General features: G+C 45.1%; 1 protein-coding gene across 3 annotated transcripts; it reads right to left on the bottom strand.

Annotated features, from left to right (window-relative positions):
• Nucleotides 1–736: 736 nt before the first annotated feature.
• Nucleotides 737–5,434, bottom strand: LOC135986847 (cytochrome c oxidase assembly protein COX20, mitochondrial). 3 transcript variants are annotated; one of them, XM_065631330.1, is made up of 5 exons: nucleotides 4,961–5,170; nucleotides 3,914–4,928; nucleotides 2,957–3,071; nucleotides 2,749–2,812; nucleotides 737–2,223 (listed from the first exon to the last, which is right to left on the bottom strand). In XM_065631330.1, the coding sequence occupies exons 2-5, from the start codon at nucleotides 4,085–4,087 to the stop codon at nucleotides 2,082–2,084; spliced, it is 495 nt and encodes a 164-aa protein (XP_065487402.1). In that variant the 5' UTR covers nucleotides 4,088–4,928; nucleotides 4,961–5,170; the 3' UTR covers nucleotides 737–2,081. The 3 variants fall into 3 exon arrangements, with proteins under 3 accessions (XP_065487402.1, XP_065487403.1, XP_065487401.1); XM_065631331.1 differs by lacking the exons at nucleotides 3,914–4,928; nucleotides 4,961–5,170 and adding an exon at nucleotides 5,249–5,434; XM_065631329.1 differs by having other exon boundaries at nucleotides 3,914–5,170.
• Nucleotides 5,435–20,624: the final 15,190 nt, after the last annotated feature.

Genomic DNA, 20,624 nt, shown 5'->3' with positions numbered 1-20,624 from the left:
GGGTTATCTATGCAATGCAGATACATTTAGAATTCCATAGTTACTGGCCAGAATTGCTAATACTGTAGTTAAGCTGCTATTGAGCCAATACCCTTAAATGCAGTAGCTTAAACCAACACACATTAACACCAGAGAGGATCCAACGCTGCAGTTTTCCCCAGGTTTTTTAATTTACACAGTATCGTGATGCTTCTGCTTTTTTCTTGACTACTCACAGCACTCGTGCATTTTGAAGGATGCCCTTAACACGCATGCCAACGCCTTTCCTGCCAGTACAAAACACCATTCTCTTCTTTCTCTACCACTGCTCTTTGCCAAAGAGTAAATTATCATCTGTGTGCTTTTGTTTCCTCACTCCCCAGGGTGAACTCTGACCTCGCAGCCAAAAGATCTCCCTGCTTAAGCTGCAGTGTCTTTTCTTAGGTCAGATAGGAAAGAACTCAACCGTGTATTAAAATAGGAGCTTGCTAAGCCCTGCTTTGGGGCTGGCTCAGTTTCCCACTGCTGCTCCCAGGGCTTTGCGAGGCAGCACCTCCTGCCCATCCCAAGGGAAGGAGCTCCCCTCCCCCTCGCCCCCCAGCACAGAATCGGGGGAAATGTTCTTCTTTTCTGAATTAAGAGTGAGCTACTGGTTAACTTCTGAGTTTAGATTTTGCAGTGACAGCAGAAAGTGCTTCACTGCTCTATCTCAAGTTTCCTGCAGACCTTTTTACATAAAACTATTGAATTACATGTCCTCCATAAAATTTATCTTTATTGTTTCCTCCAGAAGAAACACGAGGAATAGAGGAAAAAAAGGTAACAGTGTATACAGGTTTGTTCTCTTCTTGGAAGACCCTAATCCACAGAGGGTAAAAGTTTAATCATCTTAGTGTAAACAGCATGTTTGTTTAGTGCTTTAATGTATATTTCCAAATTAAATGAGTAGAGCAATGCTGCTGTTTACCTCTAGATTCCCAAACCTTCCCACACCTACCTGAGTTAACGACAGATCGCAAACTCTCTCAGATAAGTACAGGGTGGGGGGAAAGGAATTTGCTCAGTGAATGCCTTTAGACCAAAAGTGCTTACAGCATCATACAGTAGAAATCCTTTTGTGAAAAAAAGTAAACACTTTGTGTCATTGGTGTAGAAGGAAACAAGCAAGGAATATTATGCCATCACATCTTTTTACCAATATGCAATTAGATCTAACACTATGTTTCCAAATAAGACGGTTTCCTTGAAATTATATAGTGATTCTTCTTTTAACTGGAAGTGTACAGTGAAGTAAACAAGTAGAACATGCCTTTTTAAAAAAATCACTGACCATTGCTACTTAGAAATAACGTAAATTAGTATTCCACCAACCGTAAGGAAATGTCTTACATAAAAGATTTTTACTCAAGTAAAAAGATTAGTTACTTCATAGCTTAGACTGCTTCTGAAGTGTGATTTTATTCTTAGTTTTGCACAGACAGAACAAAAATGGAAATCCTTCATCTTCACAGTGTATATAAATTATCTGAAGTTATCCTGCAGCTGAAATCTTACAAGTGTTAAGGAAATTTTCTATTCCCTGACACAAGGGCTACTGATATCACCCACCTTGCACAAGCGAAGCCTTCGCGTGCTATTTACATCTTCCTGTTTTACAAACAGCACCACTAATAGTAGCACTGAAGGATACACTTACTCAGAGAACAGCTGATTAAAATATTTTCCTGTATTTAAATGAGATGTAATTACAACTTCACTAAAACAAACCATTCTATGATTCTGTTTATAACGGAAGGTAAAGCAGTCCCAAAACACATCATTAATCCTCTGAGACCCTGTAACAGAACACATCAGTTCCCAAATGTTTAACAGGAGGTCATTCCTGTCTGTGGACAGAGTCATATACATACATACATACATGAAACAAAGAAAGGCTTGTATCCTGACTTAACAGATTCACTATGGGTTTCTTGCTTGGATTTGCTAGGAAAACCACTGTGATTTACCAGTCTTAGGCACCTCACGCATTTACAGGGAAGACTGCCGTTTCTGGAGCACCTTCTCCCAAAGCTGTATTAGCGCACAGATTCCACCACAGCAGACTATGAATTGCTCCTTTCATTGCCAGTTTGTTTTCTTTCTGGATCAAGAGAACTGCCTTCAAATAAAATTTTGTTTCTCATTCCTTCTTTCAGCATTCTTTGCCGGATCCTCTGTTGGGCCAAATTGTACCTGCAGTAAAACCTAGAGGAGGGGATGAAAAGAAAACATGATTCCCTGATTTATATGAGTGACAGTATCAAATCGAGAGTTGTTCAACCAGTTGAAAAGTTGAAACCACACGTAATAATCCTAGTGAAATTCATTACGAAATGATGCATAATGGAAATACCAGGGTAACCGCTATTTCTTTAAGGCAAACATTATGTAGCCACTGAGCAGCAGGATATGAAAGTCCAAGGGAAAATGCTAATTTCTATAATTTGGATCTTAATTTCATGACCATTTAGTACGCTGCCTTTATAATTAGGACAGAAGGATGACATATGCGAAGGAAAAACAGAGTAATTAAAAAAGACGGAAATAACTGGGTGGTTCGATCTCTTAGGATTCAAGAAAGAATAGAAATACTTCAGGGAGAAGGAAAAGGACGCTTGCAAGGCAATTTTTTAATGGAGCTTCAAAAGCAGTGTGAAAGGTCACACAGGGATTATGTTGTACAAAGCAGCCAACACAGGTCTGTCAAAACTCAAGAAGTGTTTTACATACCAGTATCCTAACATTGTGCAAATAAAGCCACCAACTGCAAAGTCACATGATCTTCTAACTCTACCTGAAAGAAAAACAAAAATCCTCCAAAAAATTAGAGAAAAAACACTGGATGACTTCCCATTATTAAAAAAAACCATAACAGCAAAAAGGAATTATTTTTTCATTGCAAATAAATATACAAACCCCAGAAGAAATAAGTACTTACTAGTTGCTAAAAAATGTCCAAGACCCACAACTAATGATCCCAGGGACCCATAGAGAACTGATTCTCGTGCACATGGGACACTTTGAACATCAAGAAATCCTAAGAGCTTAAAGGACTGTAAGAAAAAAAAAAAAAAACACAAACAAAAAACCACACCATAAATTTTTAAAATTGCTTTTGTAGAAGTCTATTATGCCAATTCCATTGGAAAACTGACTTATTATCTCAATAGTCAAAAACAAACACTCGAGAATTTCCTACTTTCAGCGTTATCTCTGAGCAAAACTGAACATGCACAGCTGTATCAGGAATAGTTTTGGAAGAGTTAACTGTTGATACAGGAGACGTTGTTTTGCACAAACCTGCTGATCCATCCTTTCTACTGAGTATTACAAAAAAAGTATTCCATTTTTTCCCCTTATACTCCCCCAGAAATGGAGAAAACCCTTAGAATCCGGGATCTTTGTTCAAAACCAACATACATCACAATGAACAGGGAAGGTTACAATCAATTGTGCAGTTAGTTATGCCACATAACTTTAATATCTGAAAAGGCAAATGTGCTCAAAAAAAAAAAAAAAAAGCGAATACTGGAGAATGCACATGTAGTAGAAAACCTTATACAGAACATTGAATAAAACCATTTATAAACCAGTAATTTTTAACCTAATTCTACATGTAGGCAGGGGCTGTGGACAGCAATTCTTCTACATATGGGACGTAAGTTTTTAAATGAACTTACTGGTAAAAAATATTCAAATTATTTCATACTCTCACATTTATAACCTACTCTAGCTTACATCTATCAGTTTTCTACTTACTTTTCAAATGGTTATTACATGTGGCATTCATAAACCCAACTGTGAACTGGCAAATATATTTTTCATTTCAGGGATGCCAACACTGGCTTCTGCATAACCCAAGTCTTTTAACTTGACTACAACTCGTATTTCCCACCTGACAAACATCCTTGCAAATCCATGTTGGCACCACAAGCAGGAGTGAGAAAGTGCAACAAAAAGGCCTCAGGATCACATGCGTCAGGGTTAAGGTGAGTGCGCTGTAGTAACATCTGCACATCTTTCTGCTATTAATTCTTTTGTTAGGGATGGTGTGAGAATTTGTCTTCATTCTAATGCGCTTAAATCCTTAGACCATTAAATACCATGTGTGCAACTGCGCCAACTAAAATCTTGAAAGACTATTTTTAAATGGTTTTAATTTTTTGTAAAGCTATTTACTTGGACAAAGTAGATTCTGAGGATGGAGTCCTGTACTCAATTATTTGTGGAGGGCCAACAACCCTGCGAGACGAGTCATTGTGAAACACGTCTGACTGTGGCAACAGGGCCAACAAGCATCTGGCAACAGCTGGATCTGTACGCTAAATATGGAAATCCCCTCAATAATTTTATCTGTGTGCCCTATGGATGACCATCAGCTGTTTCCGCATAATCCCTGTGTACGAATGAGCCAAAAGGATTTGGTCTATGTTGGTCTAGTCTCCTAATGAGTAATTTCAAGTACTCTTACAAGGAAGAAGTCACTTGATATGTTGCTGTTGTTGGCTAAGAGGGTATCTCTGCTACATCCGTGCAGCATGATGCATCCCTTTAAAATAGTATTTCACCTGTCGCTACACTTGAAATCCCTCGTTATGACTCTAACCATTGCTAACTCCTGGCGTTTCACCCGCGAAGAGGGAGCCCTGTCGAGGGACCTGTGCAAAAGCAAACACAGACCGCCCACCCCACGCCCTGGGCCCCGGAGAGCCTCGGTTCTGTCATGGGTTTCCGCGCATTGTTCCCTAATTATTCCCTGCGCAGCAAAACCGGCGCGGGGGGCAGGGCGGGGCGGCCACAGCCCCTCGTGTCCCCGGCGCCGGCTGCCCCCGTGCCCGCGCGGGCGCTGAGGCGCGGGGAGGCGGCGCGGCCCCGCCGGCCCTGCCGCCTCAGCCTCCTCCCGCCTCAGCCTCCTCCCGGCTCAGCCTCCTCCCGGCTCAGCCTCCTCCCGGCCGCGCTCCGGCGAGGCGGCTGGTGACGGGCCCCACGCCCCGCCGGCCTCCTGCGCCCGTGGGGATCACGGACGCGGCCCCGCCACCCAGCGGCGCCGCCTCTCAGCCGCCGCTCCGGGGCCTCCCCGCCGCCCGGGCGGGTCGGGGCGGGCACGGCTCCCCCACGCGGGCCGGGGGTGCGTGTCGGCGGGTGGGCAGCGCCCCGGGGAGGGGGGCGGGCTGCGGCCGCCCGCGGGGCGGGAAGAGCCCCTCGCCGCCTGCCCCCCATCCTCCATTACCTTCCTCGGCTCAGAGTCGCCCTCGCCCGCCATGATGTGACAGCGCCTCACTCACTCACCCGCGCCCCCGCCCCTACCGCGCACCACCGACACCGGACTACGGCGGCCTAGAGAAGGCACACGGAGAGGCCGCTCTATCCGCTCCGGCCCGCCCCATCTCCATGGTGCCCGCGGGCGGGGCGGGGGCGGGCGAGCGCGCCGGCGCCATTTTAGGTGCAGCGCTGAGATTCCAGCAAAATCCTTTGTTCGGTGAAATGGGTCACGGCGCGGGCCGCGCGCACGCACGCACGCGGGGTGGGGTGGGGAGGGGGCAGGGCGAGCGGCTCCTCCTCTCCCGCCCCTCCCCCCACCCCCGCTCCCGGCGCGCGCCTCCGCGTGGCGCGCAGGGGCGGCGGCGGCACCGGGGCCGCGCTGCCCGCGCCGCCGCCGGGGGGCCCGCCTGGCGGTCGCCGCCGCCCCTGCGCTGGTTGTGGGCAGCGCTACGAGGGCCCGGCGCCACGCAGGCGCCTCCCCGGCCGCGCGGCTCCGCCGGTCAGTTGGCCGCTGTGAGAGGCGGCCCTGGCACCCTGCCGGGCCGCTGCCGCGTCGCTCGTGTCCTCGGCCCTTGTGTTTAAGCTGTTTTCAATGTATTTGTCCAAATAGAGTTAGTGCACGTGCTTATCCAGAACGCCTGAGTGCACGGATATTGTTCTTGGAGATGCTTTCTTTTTCAGCATGAGATTTATATATATATTTTTTTTTTTTTTCTCTTGCTGCGCAGTAGGTCAGCAGGAAGAGCAGGGCTTTGCGCCCCGCAGGCGCTGTGCCTCCCTGCCGCGCCCCCGCCGCAGGACGCGCTGCGCAGCGCGGCTTTGCTGGCCGCGCGCCGCTCCCGCGCTACCATAAATCTTCGAAGAGAGGCCCAGCCGCGGCCTAGCGGCCTGGTGGCCCAGGCCCCGGCCTGCCTGAGCCGAGCTGCTAAAAACTGAACGAGTAGTAACAAGAGCAGGAGGCGTAAACAGGCTCAGTGAGTAGCACCCAGTGGGAGAAGGCGGTTATGGGAGCCTTCACGGGGGTGTAGATAACCTCTCCCCACATCTGCGCGGCTGGGCTATCTCCAGCGCGGGCATGAAACAACCTGGAGTGCTGGGATGGGGTGGGGAAAAACCGCAGTGTGCTGCTGGGAGAAAAGCGCCCTGGTGGCGGGGGGAAGGGGGTGCGGGAGGAACTGTTTGCTTTAGGAAGTTTTTTTTTCAAAAGAAGTGCCCTTGAAAATGATGTGGTGTGAGACATGCACAGCTAAATTAGACAAACACTGATGGGTTCAGTAAGAGTAAGGCCAGTGCTAAATCCGGGAGATGTACTGGAAGTGATGCTCTAGATATGTAATTGTACATGTAGTAATATCTGGACGGGTAAATAGTGCTCAGTAACGTAGGACAAGAGTTTTATAGATCTGCAAGATACTGTAAACATAAGTTTTGCAGCAAGACAGCAAGTCTGTACCTACTAAGTAGTGAATTAAGGGGTTATTTCCATTTAGGACCTTTTCCATCTTACCAATGAAGTATAACAAGGATAAGAAATGTGTAGTATTGCTCTTCTTTAAAAAATATAGTGTGTCTTGAAAGTGCATTACTTCCCTAGGAGGAATGAGATATCTTCAGACCTTGTTTAATATTATTTTCGATGTTGGATTTTGTGTTTAAGTTTTTGTTTTGTGTTGTTGTTGGTTGGTTGTTTTAATCCTATGCTGAATAAAAATGTCTTTTTCACACACTGAAAGTCAAGCCAATTTGAGTTTTCTTCTCTGTTATTAGGTGTTTTGTGGATTTTGGAAACAATGTGCTTTTTACACGTAACCAATTTTCACATATCACTACTTGAAAAGTGCTATTGTATGTTTGTATAAACCATTTTAAATCTCTGATGGCTTAGAAATAAAGTCTCAGTGTTTCCCAGCAGTCCCAAATCTATCATTGTTTTGTCGTCTTTGTGAACTTTGCAGGCAATGCTCAAAATTCATGGAACACACTGATTCAACACATTTACTCTCTGTTTTAAAAATAATAGTAAATGGTGCTTGAGTTGTAAGTAGTTTAGCCTTTTAAAAGCGATGGGTATTATGTATGTCGTGCTGCAAACATAGGACATTTGCTACAATGTGAAATAAAATTATTGGCATAAACCGTTCTTGGAAGAGTTTGTAACGTGTGTTTTTATCTTAGTTGGTTTAAAAAAATAATTGCATTTTATTAAGCAATGACAAACATTGAGGAATATAGTAAGAAATCACAAGAGCATGCTAATATGTCTGAGATTAACAAGGCCACAATGGTGACAAATAGACACAGCTTTTACTGCTGCTGAGGTGGCCTTGCCTGCAGAAGTTCCAGTTCTGAAGGAGAAGAACGGAAGGGTCTTTCTTGCTGTGAAACAGGGAATTGGTTTTAGAATGAAGGTGCTGGAGAGCAGAGCACACAGAGCATCCCCCATCTGATGGTCAAGAACAGGCTAAGGACAAGCGCGTGGTTTTCCTCTTAGTGCTGCACGTAACTTGTCCCTTTTCCGAATATCCAAATCACACAAGTTAATATCCATTGGCAGGAAATGTAACATTCTAGTTTTGTTCCCCTCTCTTTGGTACTCAGTCATCAATCTGCTTTGCTGCATGTCATAGTTCTGCTGCTTCTGTTCTAGAAGTTGCTCTGAAATGAGGACCTGTGACCCATCCTGGAGTTAAAAAGTAGGCAGAGGGCTGTGGACAGTGCTTGGCATCAGTGAAGACACTTGAGCTGGAGCCTCTGCAGCTTCTCAGGGGAGAGGCGGCTGGCTCCAAGCTTTGGGGTGGCTTGGAGTGAGCACTCGCCTCCCTTCGTGCCCGTTGGGGTGTGTGGCGCATGGGGCCATGTCCTCTGGCTCTCGAGGAGGGCAGGGCTCCTGGAGCGCGGGCCTCGTGCTTCTGCTGCTTTTCTCCTGACGTGTTCTGAAGGCTCGGGAAGGATGTTCTTTCTCACATCCTGGATTCAAATAAAAGTGCCAGCAGGATTTGCTACAAGGGCTGGACTGACCTTGCATTAAAGCCTTTGCAGAGCTGGCCCAGCAGAGGCACCTCCCAGAGCATCTTCTGTTGCATCCGGCCAGCGAGTCCTGCAGGGAAGGTGGCTGAGCAAGAGCCCTGCCCTACGCACCTTCCTCCACTGGCAGAGACGCTACACAATTCTGGAAGCTGGGGGACCTTGTGTATACATTTGGGATTGCTGCCTTGGTTTTCTGACCCTAAAGGGGTCAGATAAAAGTATCTCTTCCCTTAACGACATCATCTGGAGCTGGAGACCCTTGGCAGAAGCTGCCTCTGCATGCTTAGTTTTATCCATCATAGCATGCTGCCTGACACTTGTTCTCAGCAGTCTGAATTTTTTTCCTGTATTTATGCAGTCCTTGTTTTTATTAGTGTTGATCAATAAGGGGTAGCATCTTTTGCTGTGGAGCTGCATGCCTCTCCACTCCACCCTGAAATTGCCGGCTTGGGAATGGTTTGGATTGGTCTTTGGCAGCAATCCTTGTTCTGTCAGACCACTCTTCACCTCCGTGTTTGAAGGTCAGGCCAGGCAAAACTCTTGTCAGTCCAACAGTGAGAGAGAGACCAGCATGTACAGGACATGGGGCAGTGGACCAAAGGCACTCACGTCATACTGTGCAGGAGAGAACCTGGCTTGCTGACTTCTCTGGTGCTTATTGTCTTCATCACAGAGAGGACTTCCTTGAGGGGTCTGAACAGGATACAAGGATCTTACCACTTCTGAAATAACTTGGGCTGTGCTCCTTAGAAGAAGGAAGCCATCACACAAACCTGGAATTTCCTAGCTTTAGCACCTCTTGGTCATCTAACTGTACCATAAGCTGTTGATACAGCCTTGTGGAGAAGCAAGCACTTGCAAAAGATCTGACAGCCTGTCCTAAGGCGTACATTTAACAGGTGCTATGAGTGATAACCACTTTAGGTTGATGGCTGCCATAGACCCTTCAGATATCTAACCTTCAGTGAGATGAATTCAGCATCTCCCTCAGAGCTGCATGCCCTGCCCAGGCAGCTTGCGAAGGTTCTCCCAGGCTGTCCATAGCAGTTGTTAGCAGCAAATGGCAGCTGCTCAACCCGTTGGTATCAAACCACTCTCTGCTTCGCTGTTCAGCTCCACACGGAGCTTAAACTGTTCAAAAATGGGCTGCAGACACCAGAGGTGGTCCAGGCCTTCTTCTTTGCTGTGCAATCCTGCCTTCTCCTTTGGACCACCAGCTCTGCCACCGGGTGCAGCTGAAAATTATCACTACACAAAAAGCTGTTTCCTGGCCATTGTGAGTGGCTTTTGAGAGCAGTGCAAATTTAGATCAAGTGCCCCAAGAAGTGGCTCTGTTGCGTATGTTGCTTGGGAGGCAGCAAGCCTTCAGGTTCCTGGGCTAGCAGTTAAAGCATACCTCAAGACAAAGTTTAGAGATGTCCAGCAGGACTTTTTATCTGTCTTCATGGCCACCCTGAAGGTACTGAAATAGGAATCAAGCAGTTGCTTGTGATGACCATGTGCCGTTTTGTAAGCCATGAAAGCAAGGGGTACTTAGAATTGCCAGAAGCTGTGAAGAAGATGGTTATTCCACTCATCCTCCATTGTCACGAGGGTGTTTGTCCTTCAGGAGGAGGACAGTATGTTATTGGATGCAAATGTGTGGGAGTTACATATTTTGATAGCTTTGTGGTGGTAAATATTTATTATGACGGCTGTAGAGATCCTGTGCAGTAGGTTATGTGGGAGTAACCACCCTTGTGGGGACGGGGCAGGCACAAGGAGTGTGTGCAGGCTGCTGTTGCCAAGGTGGTCGGCAACCACACTCGCACAGCTGAATTTAAAAAATTACATTTTTTTCCCCCGAGCATTAATGCTAATACAAATTAAATTTCAATTGCAAGACAGTTTTATTCTGGGTTGGCTTCAGTGATTTTTTCTGTAGGTTGGCTTTGCCTAACTCATTCCTGACTGCCTGTACAAATGATCTTTTCAGCTGCAACACCTATGAGATGGTAATTCAACGTTCTCCTCTAAAAGCCAAGGAAACAAGGGCAGGCTTCTGGTGGCTTTGTTTCTTCTGCCGGATCTTTTAATCTGTTTATCTTATTCAGGCACCTGATTAAAAAAGAAAGAGGGGTTTATATTAAAAAAGAAGGCTTATATGAAACATAACGGTTGTAATTGCAGCTATACTGTTAGATGTAGAGCTACATGTAGAATTTAATGCCTAACTAGTAGCAACTGGACTTACGGATGCTTCCGACTAAAAGTAGAACAGAGCTTTTCTTAATTAACCAAAATTTTTCATATAACGTAAATTATTTACTTTGTCTGTGAAGCATGTCTTAAATGTGTGAATGGCAAATACTGACAGACACTAAGCCTTCTTGTACGTCACTGTAATCCACTTCAAGCAGATGATGGTAGTATTTATTTCTGCCATTTTTTGGTCCCTTTTTTTAAGTTGCAACTTTGTAAGATGTAGAACTTCTATTCTGATATTGAAGACATCAGGAGGTATATGCTATTTCTGAAACAAATCTAAATAAAGATGACCTAGTAACCACAGGGTTATAGAAACATGAGTGTGGAAGGGAACTCTTGCCTCAGAGCTAGTTTACTTAGGCCCGTTTCATTCCTGACATGTTTATCTAACTTTCTTTTAACACTTCCTCTTTCATTTCACATTTTAATTTTTCAAAATGCGTTAGCTGTCCTGAGGTTTCTATCACAAACAGTGTGGAGGGGGGTTATTATGAACTCTGAACATCACGTTCCACATCTGTCGTATGAATGTGTCAGGCTTAATCTTTATTAATTCCTGAGGGAAAACTGGAGACTAGAACTAATAAGATATTTGTATGGTAATCGTTTCTTTTGGGATGTGGTTTCTGAGAATTCATAACAAACTGAATAGGCTTGCGCCTGTAAGAAATTTATTTAGAAATAAGCTATTTAAACAGCGCAACAGAACTAGATAACTCATAGAAGAAAAGAAGTAAAATCTATTGAAGGCTATTAAATGCTCAGGCACCCTCTCAGGCATAAGAATTCCCTGAGTACAAGTTGCTGGAGGCTGCAGGGGTATTCTGAGGAAATGTCATGGTTTGCTTCTCCTGTCCTCACACTTTTCCCCCATATATCCAAGACCAGCTAAATTAACTTTTTGCATTACTCACTGTGGCTCTTGCATTTTTGCCAAGATTAGGTTATAGCTTAGGGAAGGGAAAGAACCTTGTTATTGCATTAATGGGCTATGGCCTGGACAGCTGGTTCGCTTTTAACACAGACGGTGATATAATGATATCACTGAACTGAAGGGTAAGAGAGAAGTGGTTTGCCTGGAGCCACTTTGACAATGTGTTTTGCATACAATGTGCTGCTAAAGTAGATGTATAATTAGCAGCATATAGGGAAAGAGAGGTCACATTCAAGGAGCAGAGCATGTCAAAGTAGACACTCAAATCAGACAGCTGGGAGGGATGTCCAGAAATGGTGCCATGTATCAAGTAGACAAAAATTATGTTGTATCAGGGTAGATCTCATCATTTTTTTTTTCCTTTTTTTTTGGGCGGGGGGGAAGGAGGTGAGGGGAGGGCAAGTGGGGCAAGGGGTTTTGATTTTTTAATTTTTATTTTATAATCAAGTACTGAACATTTTGGAGTCAGTTTTACTGACTTACCCCCATGGCACCTTGTCTGGTGACATGACTGCTGGTACCCTGCCAGATGCAAGGTGTTTTGTTCCTCCGGAACTAACAGTATGCATCTGAGACAGCCGCCATCCAAAATACATCGAGAGATTCGAAGAAGTCAGGGTATGTTTCTTTGTCGTGCTACAAAGGCTGGTTTCAGTAGTCTAGGGCAGGATCTCCTATACAAAGTAGGTTAGCTTTGGTGAGGGGCAAAGGAAAGGAAGCTTATGGCTTCAGAAGGATCTCATAAGAAACAGCCAGTCTGCAAGGCTGAGATTTGAGATCAAAGTCAAGCACAACATATTATTTCCAAACAGTTGTTGCAGATTTGCAGGCACCTCAGGTGTCCCACTGTGGTGTCCAGGTTCCCTGGCAAGAATTCAAGGTTTTTCTCATTTCGTGACAAGAATGACTTCGTGTCTTGCACACTGAGAGTGTTAATTTAGCATATAAATATTTCTGTATGTGGTGTGGTTTCTGTTGCTTTCTGAGAAGGATCAGAGATTAAACACACTTTGTACCTTGTTGCTGGTGTTCTCGGATCCGGTATTTTATTCTCCTTTCCTGCTGCCACGCTGTGACCTGGCCTCAAAGCTGATCAGTCTGTTGGTGACTGGCTGCCAAGGCTGCGACCTTCTGTCAGGCTGTGATTTTGGAGGATCCTAGTTTCCTGCCTAAATCAGGTGCTGGGCTAAAGTCACTCATATCTACAAAATAACTCTACAGAGCACCTGGTGCAAGACAACCAGCAGAATTTGGTGAGAGGCAGGAGCTGTGGTCTGAGGTTTTGGAAGACAGTAGGGCAGCCGGGACTCTCTGGGTGGACTTGGGGATCTGTGTGCAGCCTCTGCACAGAGCTGGTCGTTCTTGTCCCCTTGCAAGTGCACAGTGGTGCTGTGGGGGAAGCCATCGGGAGCTTAGTGTAAGGCCCAGTGCCATGAAATAGCTGTCTGCCCCCTAAATTCAGTTGCAGACCTCCTGGGTGTGGACATCTATTCAGTGACTGCTGATCTATGCAAACGGTTTTCTTTCTTTATACTAGTAGTTTTATATTCCCATACATTTTCCCATGCTGATAGTTTTATTTTCCCAGGATGTCAGACTGGTGCCTTCTCAGTACGTCTGCAGGAATGAGAGCAGAAGGTAAATGTGTGCTTAATTACCTCACTTGTAAACTGTTTAAAATTCTTAGAGAGATGGATATAATTGATGTCTCATGGATTAGTTTTTCTGGTCTGCTAAAGCTAAAGTAGCCTAACAGCAGCCAGAGGTAGCTGGTGAGTTATTCTTGCAGCCCCGGGGAAGTCTGTGTTGGCAGGAACCTTCAACAAGCAGCTTCACTCAACCCTGTGCCTCAGAGAATCACAGAATCACAGAATGTTAGGGATTGGAAGGGACCTCAGAAGATCATCTAGTCCAATCCCCCTGCCAGGGCAGGAACACCCAGATGAGGTTACACAGGAAGGTGTCCAGGCGGGTTTTGAATGTCTCCAGAGAAGGAGACTCCACAACCTCCCTGGTTCCAGTGTTCCGTCACCCTCACTGTGAAGAAGTTTCTTCTCAAATTTAAGTGGAACCTCTTGTGTTCCAGCTTGAACCCATTACCCCTTTTCTTACTGGTGGTTGTCACCGAGAAGAGCCTGGCTCCATCCTCGTGACACTCATCCTTTATGTATTTATAAACATGAATGAGGTCACCCCTCAGTCTCCTCTCCTCCAAGCTAAAGAGACCCAGCTCCCTCAGCCTTTCCTCATAAGGGAGATGCTCCACTCCCTTCATCATCTTTGTGGCCCTGTGCTGGACTCTCTCCAGCAGTTCCCTGTCCTTCTTGAACTGAGGGGCCCAGAACGGGACACAATATTCCAGATGAGGTCTCACCAGGGCAGAGTAGAGGGGCAGGAGAACCTCTCTCGACCTACTAACCACCCCGCTTCTAATACACCCCAGGATGCCACTGGCCTTCTTGGCCACAAGGGCCCCAAGAGGGGCCATTTCCAAGGTGAGGAAGGGAAAGGAGCACTTGTTTTGATGAATGGTCCTTCAGAGTGCTAATCTAGGCTTAAGATAGTATAATTCTGAATAATAGTGTCGGTTCCATGGGATTTGCACCTCGTCCTCACGCTTGGGAGTGATATGTACGTTCCTGTATTTTATGTTTTGCTTTTCACGTTTGTTTATCTCCTGTGAGGGTACTTCAAACTCGTCAATCAAGATGATTATTGTGATACAGCAGTTTGTCTTAAATCCCTCATCTTTTTTAAATGCTTGTAACTTTTAATGAGTATTAAAAAATGGATGCTGTTCAAAGTTCTGTTGCGAAGGTTTTTATGTGTTTTGTTTGTTTGTTTGTTTGTTTTCCCAACCTAACAACAGGAAAGCCTCAGATTTATTTGGAACATATTAAAGGTCTCTTTAAAATCTTATCTATAACTGGCATAATTATCTGCTCAGAGAGTTTGTGGCAAAAGACCAATCCCTAAGAAGAACTTCAGACATTCTGCTGTTATTTTTAAGTCAGATCATGGAACAGTCTCCAGACCCTAACCTTTTCACTTATTAGGTCTTTCTCCAAAAAATGCGGAGCTGCTGTGCACTTAGAAGAATAGAATTCAAACATTTTGATTTTATTTAAACCTCAGTAACCGTCAGCTCCTTAGGGGTGTGTTTGCTAAGAACAATCTGTCACACGTCACTGGGCTTTTAAGTGACTGTGATTTCAGATCCAGAGCTAAGACAGGTAATTAACGAAATTGTGCAGACTTCAGTTGAGAAAAGTGCTATTTTTTAAAATTATTGTTATCCACAAGAGTCCTGCTTTTTCAGTTCGTTCCACATTCTTATACAATTTCAATCTATAGTTACAAAGAATGACATATGGACTGGTTTTAGTTAATTTTAAAGATGTATCAGCAACAAACTGTCCAGAATCTGTGAAGTTATATAAATTCTGGTTAAATATATCTCTTTCACAATTAATACATCTCAGTTTCTGGAAAGTTTCTAGAATCCATTTTAACAGACCTACACTGGTATTTCACCAAAGCACTAAGCTCTCCAGGTCCCTAAAGCTTACTGATAACTTCAGATTTATTGAGGCTACTAGTATGATTTTGGGGGAAAAAAGAGGTCAGAGTACAGACACTGAATTTGGACAAGTGCTAAAATATAATGTAATCAGTGCAGAATAGCATCAGTAAATAAAAAAAATATAACCTGTTTTCTTGTCCAGACATATAAGAAATTGTTATTTGACCTCTATCACAATAACAATGAAGTTACCGTATTTAATAGCACTATAAACTCAGGAAAAATAGGACTGGAAGGGATCCCAAGATGTCATTTTGTCCAAAATTGTGTAGGAAATACGGACTACACGAAAATCGCACACAAATCCTTTCTGCTTCTAGCGTCCTTCTTGCATATGTACACTTTGAAGTCAGCATCACAAACAAATGCTTCTACAAAATACTGATGTGAAAGGAACATTAAATGTCATTTATTTAATTCTTAGTACCAATATATTATCCTGTTGGTGCAACCTGCCTTCATGTTCAGCTGACAAGTCTGACCAGAGCAAGTAAAGCATCTGGGACAGCTGTGATTTGGAGGACAGGCACCACACCTTGTGTGGCTCCTGTTGCGAGTCGGGCTGGTGGGGGCTGCTCGCGGGGACCTGTGAGCAGCGTAGCTGGAGGAGCTCCAAGAGGTGAGGTCTGGTGCGGTTTGTAGATCCACAGAGAGCAGCTGTGACTGTCCCTCTCTCTCACGGGAAGGTGCTGCTGGCTGCTTTGTTGGTCTCCCCTCCACCTTCCAAGCCCGGCATTTGCTACAGCTTTGCTCATTCCTGGGGATCTCTGTGCTAGTGGAGCTGTGTCCATGTTAGAAAGTGATTCAGTGCAATGAGACTGGATCAGTAGGGTGAGGTATATGATGTCTGGGTGATTCACTTCACGTGAATTATGAAACACAATAGGCTTCACTAGAAGACTTCATGACTTTCACACCTTCCTGACTCCAGCCATGAATCAGCAAGGACACAAGCACCACATCTACGAGCAGAGGCTGGATCATTTGTGGTGTTCGGGTGCCCCTGGACATCGGGGAAGATGCCACACACTGCTTTGCATCCCCGGGTCACAGGACCATGCCCCTGTGCACAGTGAAAAAGCTAGTGCTGCATTTACCTCTGGCCTTCCCACGTGCGCTGTGGAAGCTGAATGTGTATTTAGCCATGTCCCTGAGAAAGGGTGGACCCTGGACAACCAGCAGAGTGCCAGTCTTCCCAACAGCCTCTGAATTGCTGATGTGCATGACCTTTGTGAGGAAGGAAGATGCTTCTCCTGTTTACTTGTGATCCACCATCCTGTCCTCGCTGGCTGTCTGTGTCCTTTCTGACTTTCCATGTGTGACCACCTGGCTGGGGGCTTTGACTACCATCTTGAAAGCCCTGAGGAACCATGCCACCTTTCTCTAGAGCTCGGGGTAACCTTCACCAGCCCTGGTTAGACCGGCCTGTTAGAGAGAAGGAGGTAGCCAGGATGGCTTGTACATTCTTCCCAGGAGGAAGCAGTGGTGGAAGCCCGCTTGTATGCTGCTTTGTGAAGAGCTGACAGCAAAGGGGAAGGAACTGGTGCATGCTTTGCTTAAATGCTCCATTAGAAGGAGTTGGTGGGAAATGGGGTGGTTGCAGGGAAACTTGATAAAGGCTCTGAAAGCAACAGCCACAAATGGGAAATTTTATAAAGGTTAGAGAGGCAGGGAGTGGAGCTGGTGGCTCGTGCCCTGGAAGGTTTGACAGAACCTTCTCAGGAACGTTCTCAGCAAAGAAACGTTCTTCTCCCCCTCCGTGTTCAAAAACTTTCTCTCTCTTTGACCCATCGCAGCTCACAAGAGAGATCACCTATCCTTCCACTGCTAGCTTCATGACGGTAGATACCCTGTGCTCCCTCCCCAGTAGGGTCCTGATAGACAGACCTCTTCTCTCCCAGAAACTTCGTCTCCTGCAGGAAAAAGCACTGAGTCATGCAGATATCTTCACCTCTGTCTTCCATGGGAAGATTCAGAACAGCTATTCAAAGAGTAGCCGTGTAATCCAGGGTCAGAAGAGGCCATCAGCAACCCTTGGACCATGTTCTCTGCCCCCTTTCAGGTCGCCCAAAGAACACAAATACTTGGAAATTGTGCAGCTCTAGGCAAAGATCAGACATATTTACATAAGTGGGTCAGTGAAAGTGTTTGAACACCACGAAGACTTCTCGATGCCACCATACTGTTCTCACTCCATCCCAGCAGTGCTGAGCACCTCCTACAGATCTCATCATTGATCTTCCATGGTTAGAAGGTAACACTCTTATTCCAGGCTTGGTTGATCGGTTCAGAAATGCTCAATTTCATTGCGTTTTTGAAGGTCCCATCTTGCTTCAGAAACGGTTCTAAAATTGTATTTGAAATTCCCCAGTCTATTTGCCAGTAGGTGCTGACCAAGGAAGTTCCATCTGGGGGAAAATTCTTCAAGTTATTGGAAGCAAAATTGTTCTCACCTACATGTTGCCCTCAGACAGAGGAAGTGAATGCGTGAGTCAGATTAAAAAAAAAAAAATAGAACGCCTCCATTGTTTTATCACAGATTTCAGGATACACAGAATTGTTTTATCATGAAATCAGGATATATGGATTTCATATGCGTCATTTGCCTGACTTGCCTGCAGCAATTCTGGGTGTCAGCCCCAGTTTCTTCTCACATTGCTGAGGATGCTCAAGTCTCACTGCTATAGGACAGCAGCTGCACAGCAGTGTCAGTGGACTGAAAGAACACCTTGGTGTTGCAAGAGAAAGCTACAGAGAAAATGTTCAGTGCCACCGTCCAAATTCCCTGCTCTGGTGATACAACTTAGAGTTCAGTTACCATTGTGTGATCAAATTTGATTTCTCAATGCCTCGGACAATTTTCAGTTAACAAATGGCACGGGATGCTCTTTACAAGGCTGATGGGTTTTTTCCTGTACTTCCTGTGCTGCTATTGAAAAGGAACACTGGGAACCAATTTTGACACTCACTGTGTCCACTCTCATAGAGACTGTGGGTCAAGTAAATTCTAGACTGAAAATTAGTTTGAAAGTTGATGTGTTTGGCTGAACAGAGGTAAGAAAGACCAGCTGAACAATCTGGGAGTCAGACATGAGCGTTCATATCCCATCTGAGGGTGTGACTGTCTCAGGGGCAGCTAGAGGCTTTGACATCCAAGGGGAACGTAAGGACTGACCTCCCTGAGCAGCCGGGACTGCTCTCCGTGCTGGGATGAGTCAGCCCGTGCTGAGCTGACCTGTTCTCCACTTCTCCTCACATGGCTGCCCAAGGCTATTTTATTAGAATAGAAAAGCAATTAAATCCAACAACACAACTCTTTAAACAACATTGTAAGATGGGATAAAGAGGATTTTGAAAACAAATCTAACCTTGACTCAGTGGGTCCTTACAAGGCAGATATCCTTTTCTCTAAGGTTTCCTTGAGTCCCTCTCATCTTCTGTCCAGGCTCCTGCCTTGTCTTCTCTCTAAATCCTTGGCTTGATGCAAAACCTGTCTTCTCTGATTGCTGTCCAAGGCTTTTATTTACTATGGGAGCCATCTCATAACTCCATTCTCCCCTAACCATTTAGACAACATCCTTGCTCCATGTTTTTCCTGGCAGTTTCTAAGTGCCAAGCCATGGCTGGACCATCTGGAGCATGAAGCCGTGCTCTTTGCAAGCTCATCAGGTGAGTGACTGTTGTCTCAAGGAATGCCACCCGTGTGGGTGAGAGGGTTTCAGAGGAGGTGGAGTACTTTGAGACAAATTACTCGTTCGGAAAGACAGGAGGCTGGAAAGCTATTTCCCTCACATCAGCCTCTGCCTTCCCTGGCAACGCTCCAAAGAGCATCTGAGCTTCTTCTGACGTGAGCTGGGAGGAAGGTTCAGAAAGAAGTTTGGGAAAGGCTACATGATGGAGAGCTTGCTCAATCCTGCAAATCCTGTCCGTGCCAAATAAGTTCCTTTCAAGTATGTGTGAGTTCCCCTACTCCCATTATAGCAATAAATCAGCTGGAAAAGTACCTTATGTTTGACTGGCTAAACCAAGAGGGACCCAATGCCAGTGTGTGGGCAACTGGGTCACGCTCTGACTGAGCAGCAGCTTGGCTCTGAAGAAGACAAGGCACAGCTCTCTGTACGTTTAATCACTGCCTTGAATGTCGTATAATGCATTCTTCTTTTGCTGTTCTCATCTATGGAGTGACCATCATGTTCTTTTCAGCTAATTGCTTTGTTGATAGGCTAAGCATACATGTAAAATCAAGTCATTGGCAATACCATGTGTCTGTTCACACTGTGTATCTTCAAATGCCACAGTCAGACTTCAGAACTACTAGTTTCTTCCATAAAATACCATATCTGTCTTCTGAGGGGTATTGTTCCTCCTTTGATGGACTAGAGACCATAATGTTCTGCTTCTTAATTTAGCATCTAATTGCTTGTTAGTTGCACTGTAAAGTTCTTTATGACTTCTGTTACATGGCTACAGTAATTAGTGTTTATATTCCTGAGGCCTGCGTAGCAGCGCTTTAACACTGCATAAGGAGATGAAACCCACCACAACAGAGTACAGATTGCTCTCAGAATTTCTAATTTTACATCCTCAAGTTTTGTAGAGCCTTGCTGTGGGAATCTCTCCAGAAATAGGGTCATGAGTAATCCATTATAGTAATTTTGAGTGGATTTTGCAGCAGAGAGGCAGAAAAATATTAATGGGAAGCTTCCAAGATCACGTAGCCTTCACTGCACCAAGGAGTATGGGGACTTTTCAATAACAAACACTTGGCTGTTAGTGCTATGATTAACTGTCATTTGCAGGACTTGAACAAAAATATTTGATGTCTGATTTGGCTGCCTTCAGCATTTCTGTATTCTTGATTACATTTTTGTAAAATATTGGAGCATCTTCTAGAAGCATCAAAACACATACTGAAAATGAATTTCACCCTGCTAGCATCTGTTTCCAGATGTTTTCTCTGATTTGCCCGGTTATTGGCCATGAGGAAGGCTGTTTGTCCACTGAGGTGATTACCTGCAGGTGCTGGCGCTGCATTCAGTCGAACAGGCACAGGGCACCATGCGCACGTCTGCTCTGCCGCCTCTCACAGGACCCGCGAGTCCCTGCCGTGGTGGTGGCCACAGCTTGTCTTCACGCCACCAGTTCTGAGCATTAACCACAGGCCTCCGCTGTCCTACCTAACCTGGGCTCTGACATTTCTCTTGTTAGGCTGAATGCCTCTTTATGTTCTTACGGACTCTTTCCAAATGCAATTTGATTGAGTAATTAATAATGTGTAGGGAGAGTTAAGCTTTTTAAGTTCTGCTTGTTTTTCTGCCAATTATTCCATCAAACACTGGCATGCTTTGTTGCTACGGAGCTTCTCTGTGAGGCATGACTTTGGTTTATTCAATAACACCTGTATTTTGAGAGCAAGTTACATAAGAGTTCACGTATTCAAACTTCATCTTCATACAAGACTGATTTTTGACCACTCGGTGTCCGTGTCAAATGTGAAAGCAGACACTGAATCAAGTGTCCCCCATTCAGTATTTGGGTGAGAGGGACAGGCAG

Source organism: Caloenas nicobarica, chromosome 3 (genome assembly GCF_036013445.1).
Source record: "Caloenas nicobarica isolate bCalNic1 chromosome 3, bCalNic1.hap1, whole genome shotgun sequence".
Classification (NCBI taxonomy): domain Eukaryota; kingdom Metazoa; phylum Chordata; class Aves; order Columbiformes; family Columbidae; genus Caloenas; species Caloenas nicobarica.
The sequence above is the reverse complement of the archived record's forward strand: the minus strand, read 5'-3'. Positions and strand labels throughout refer to the sequence as shown.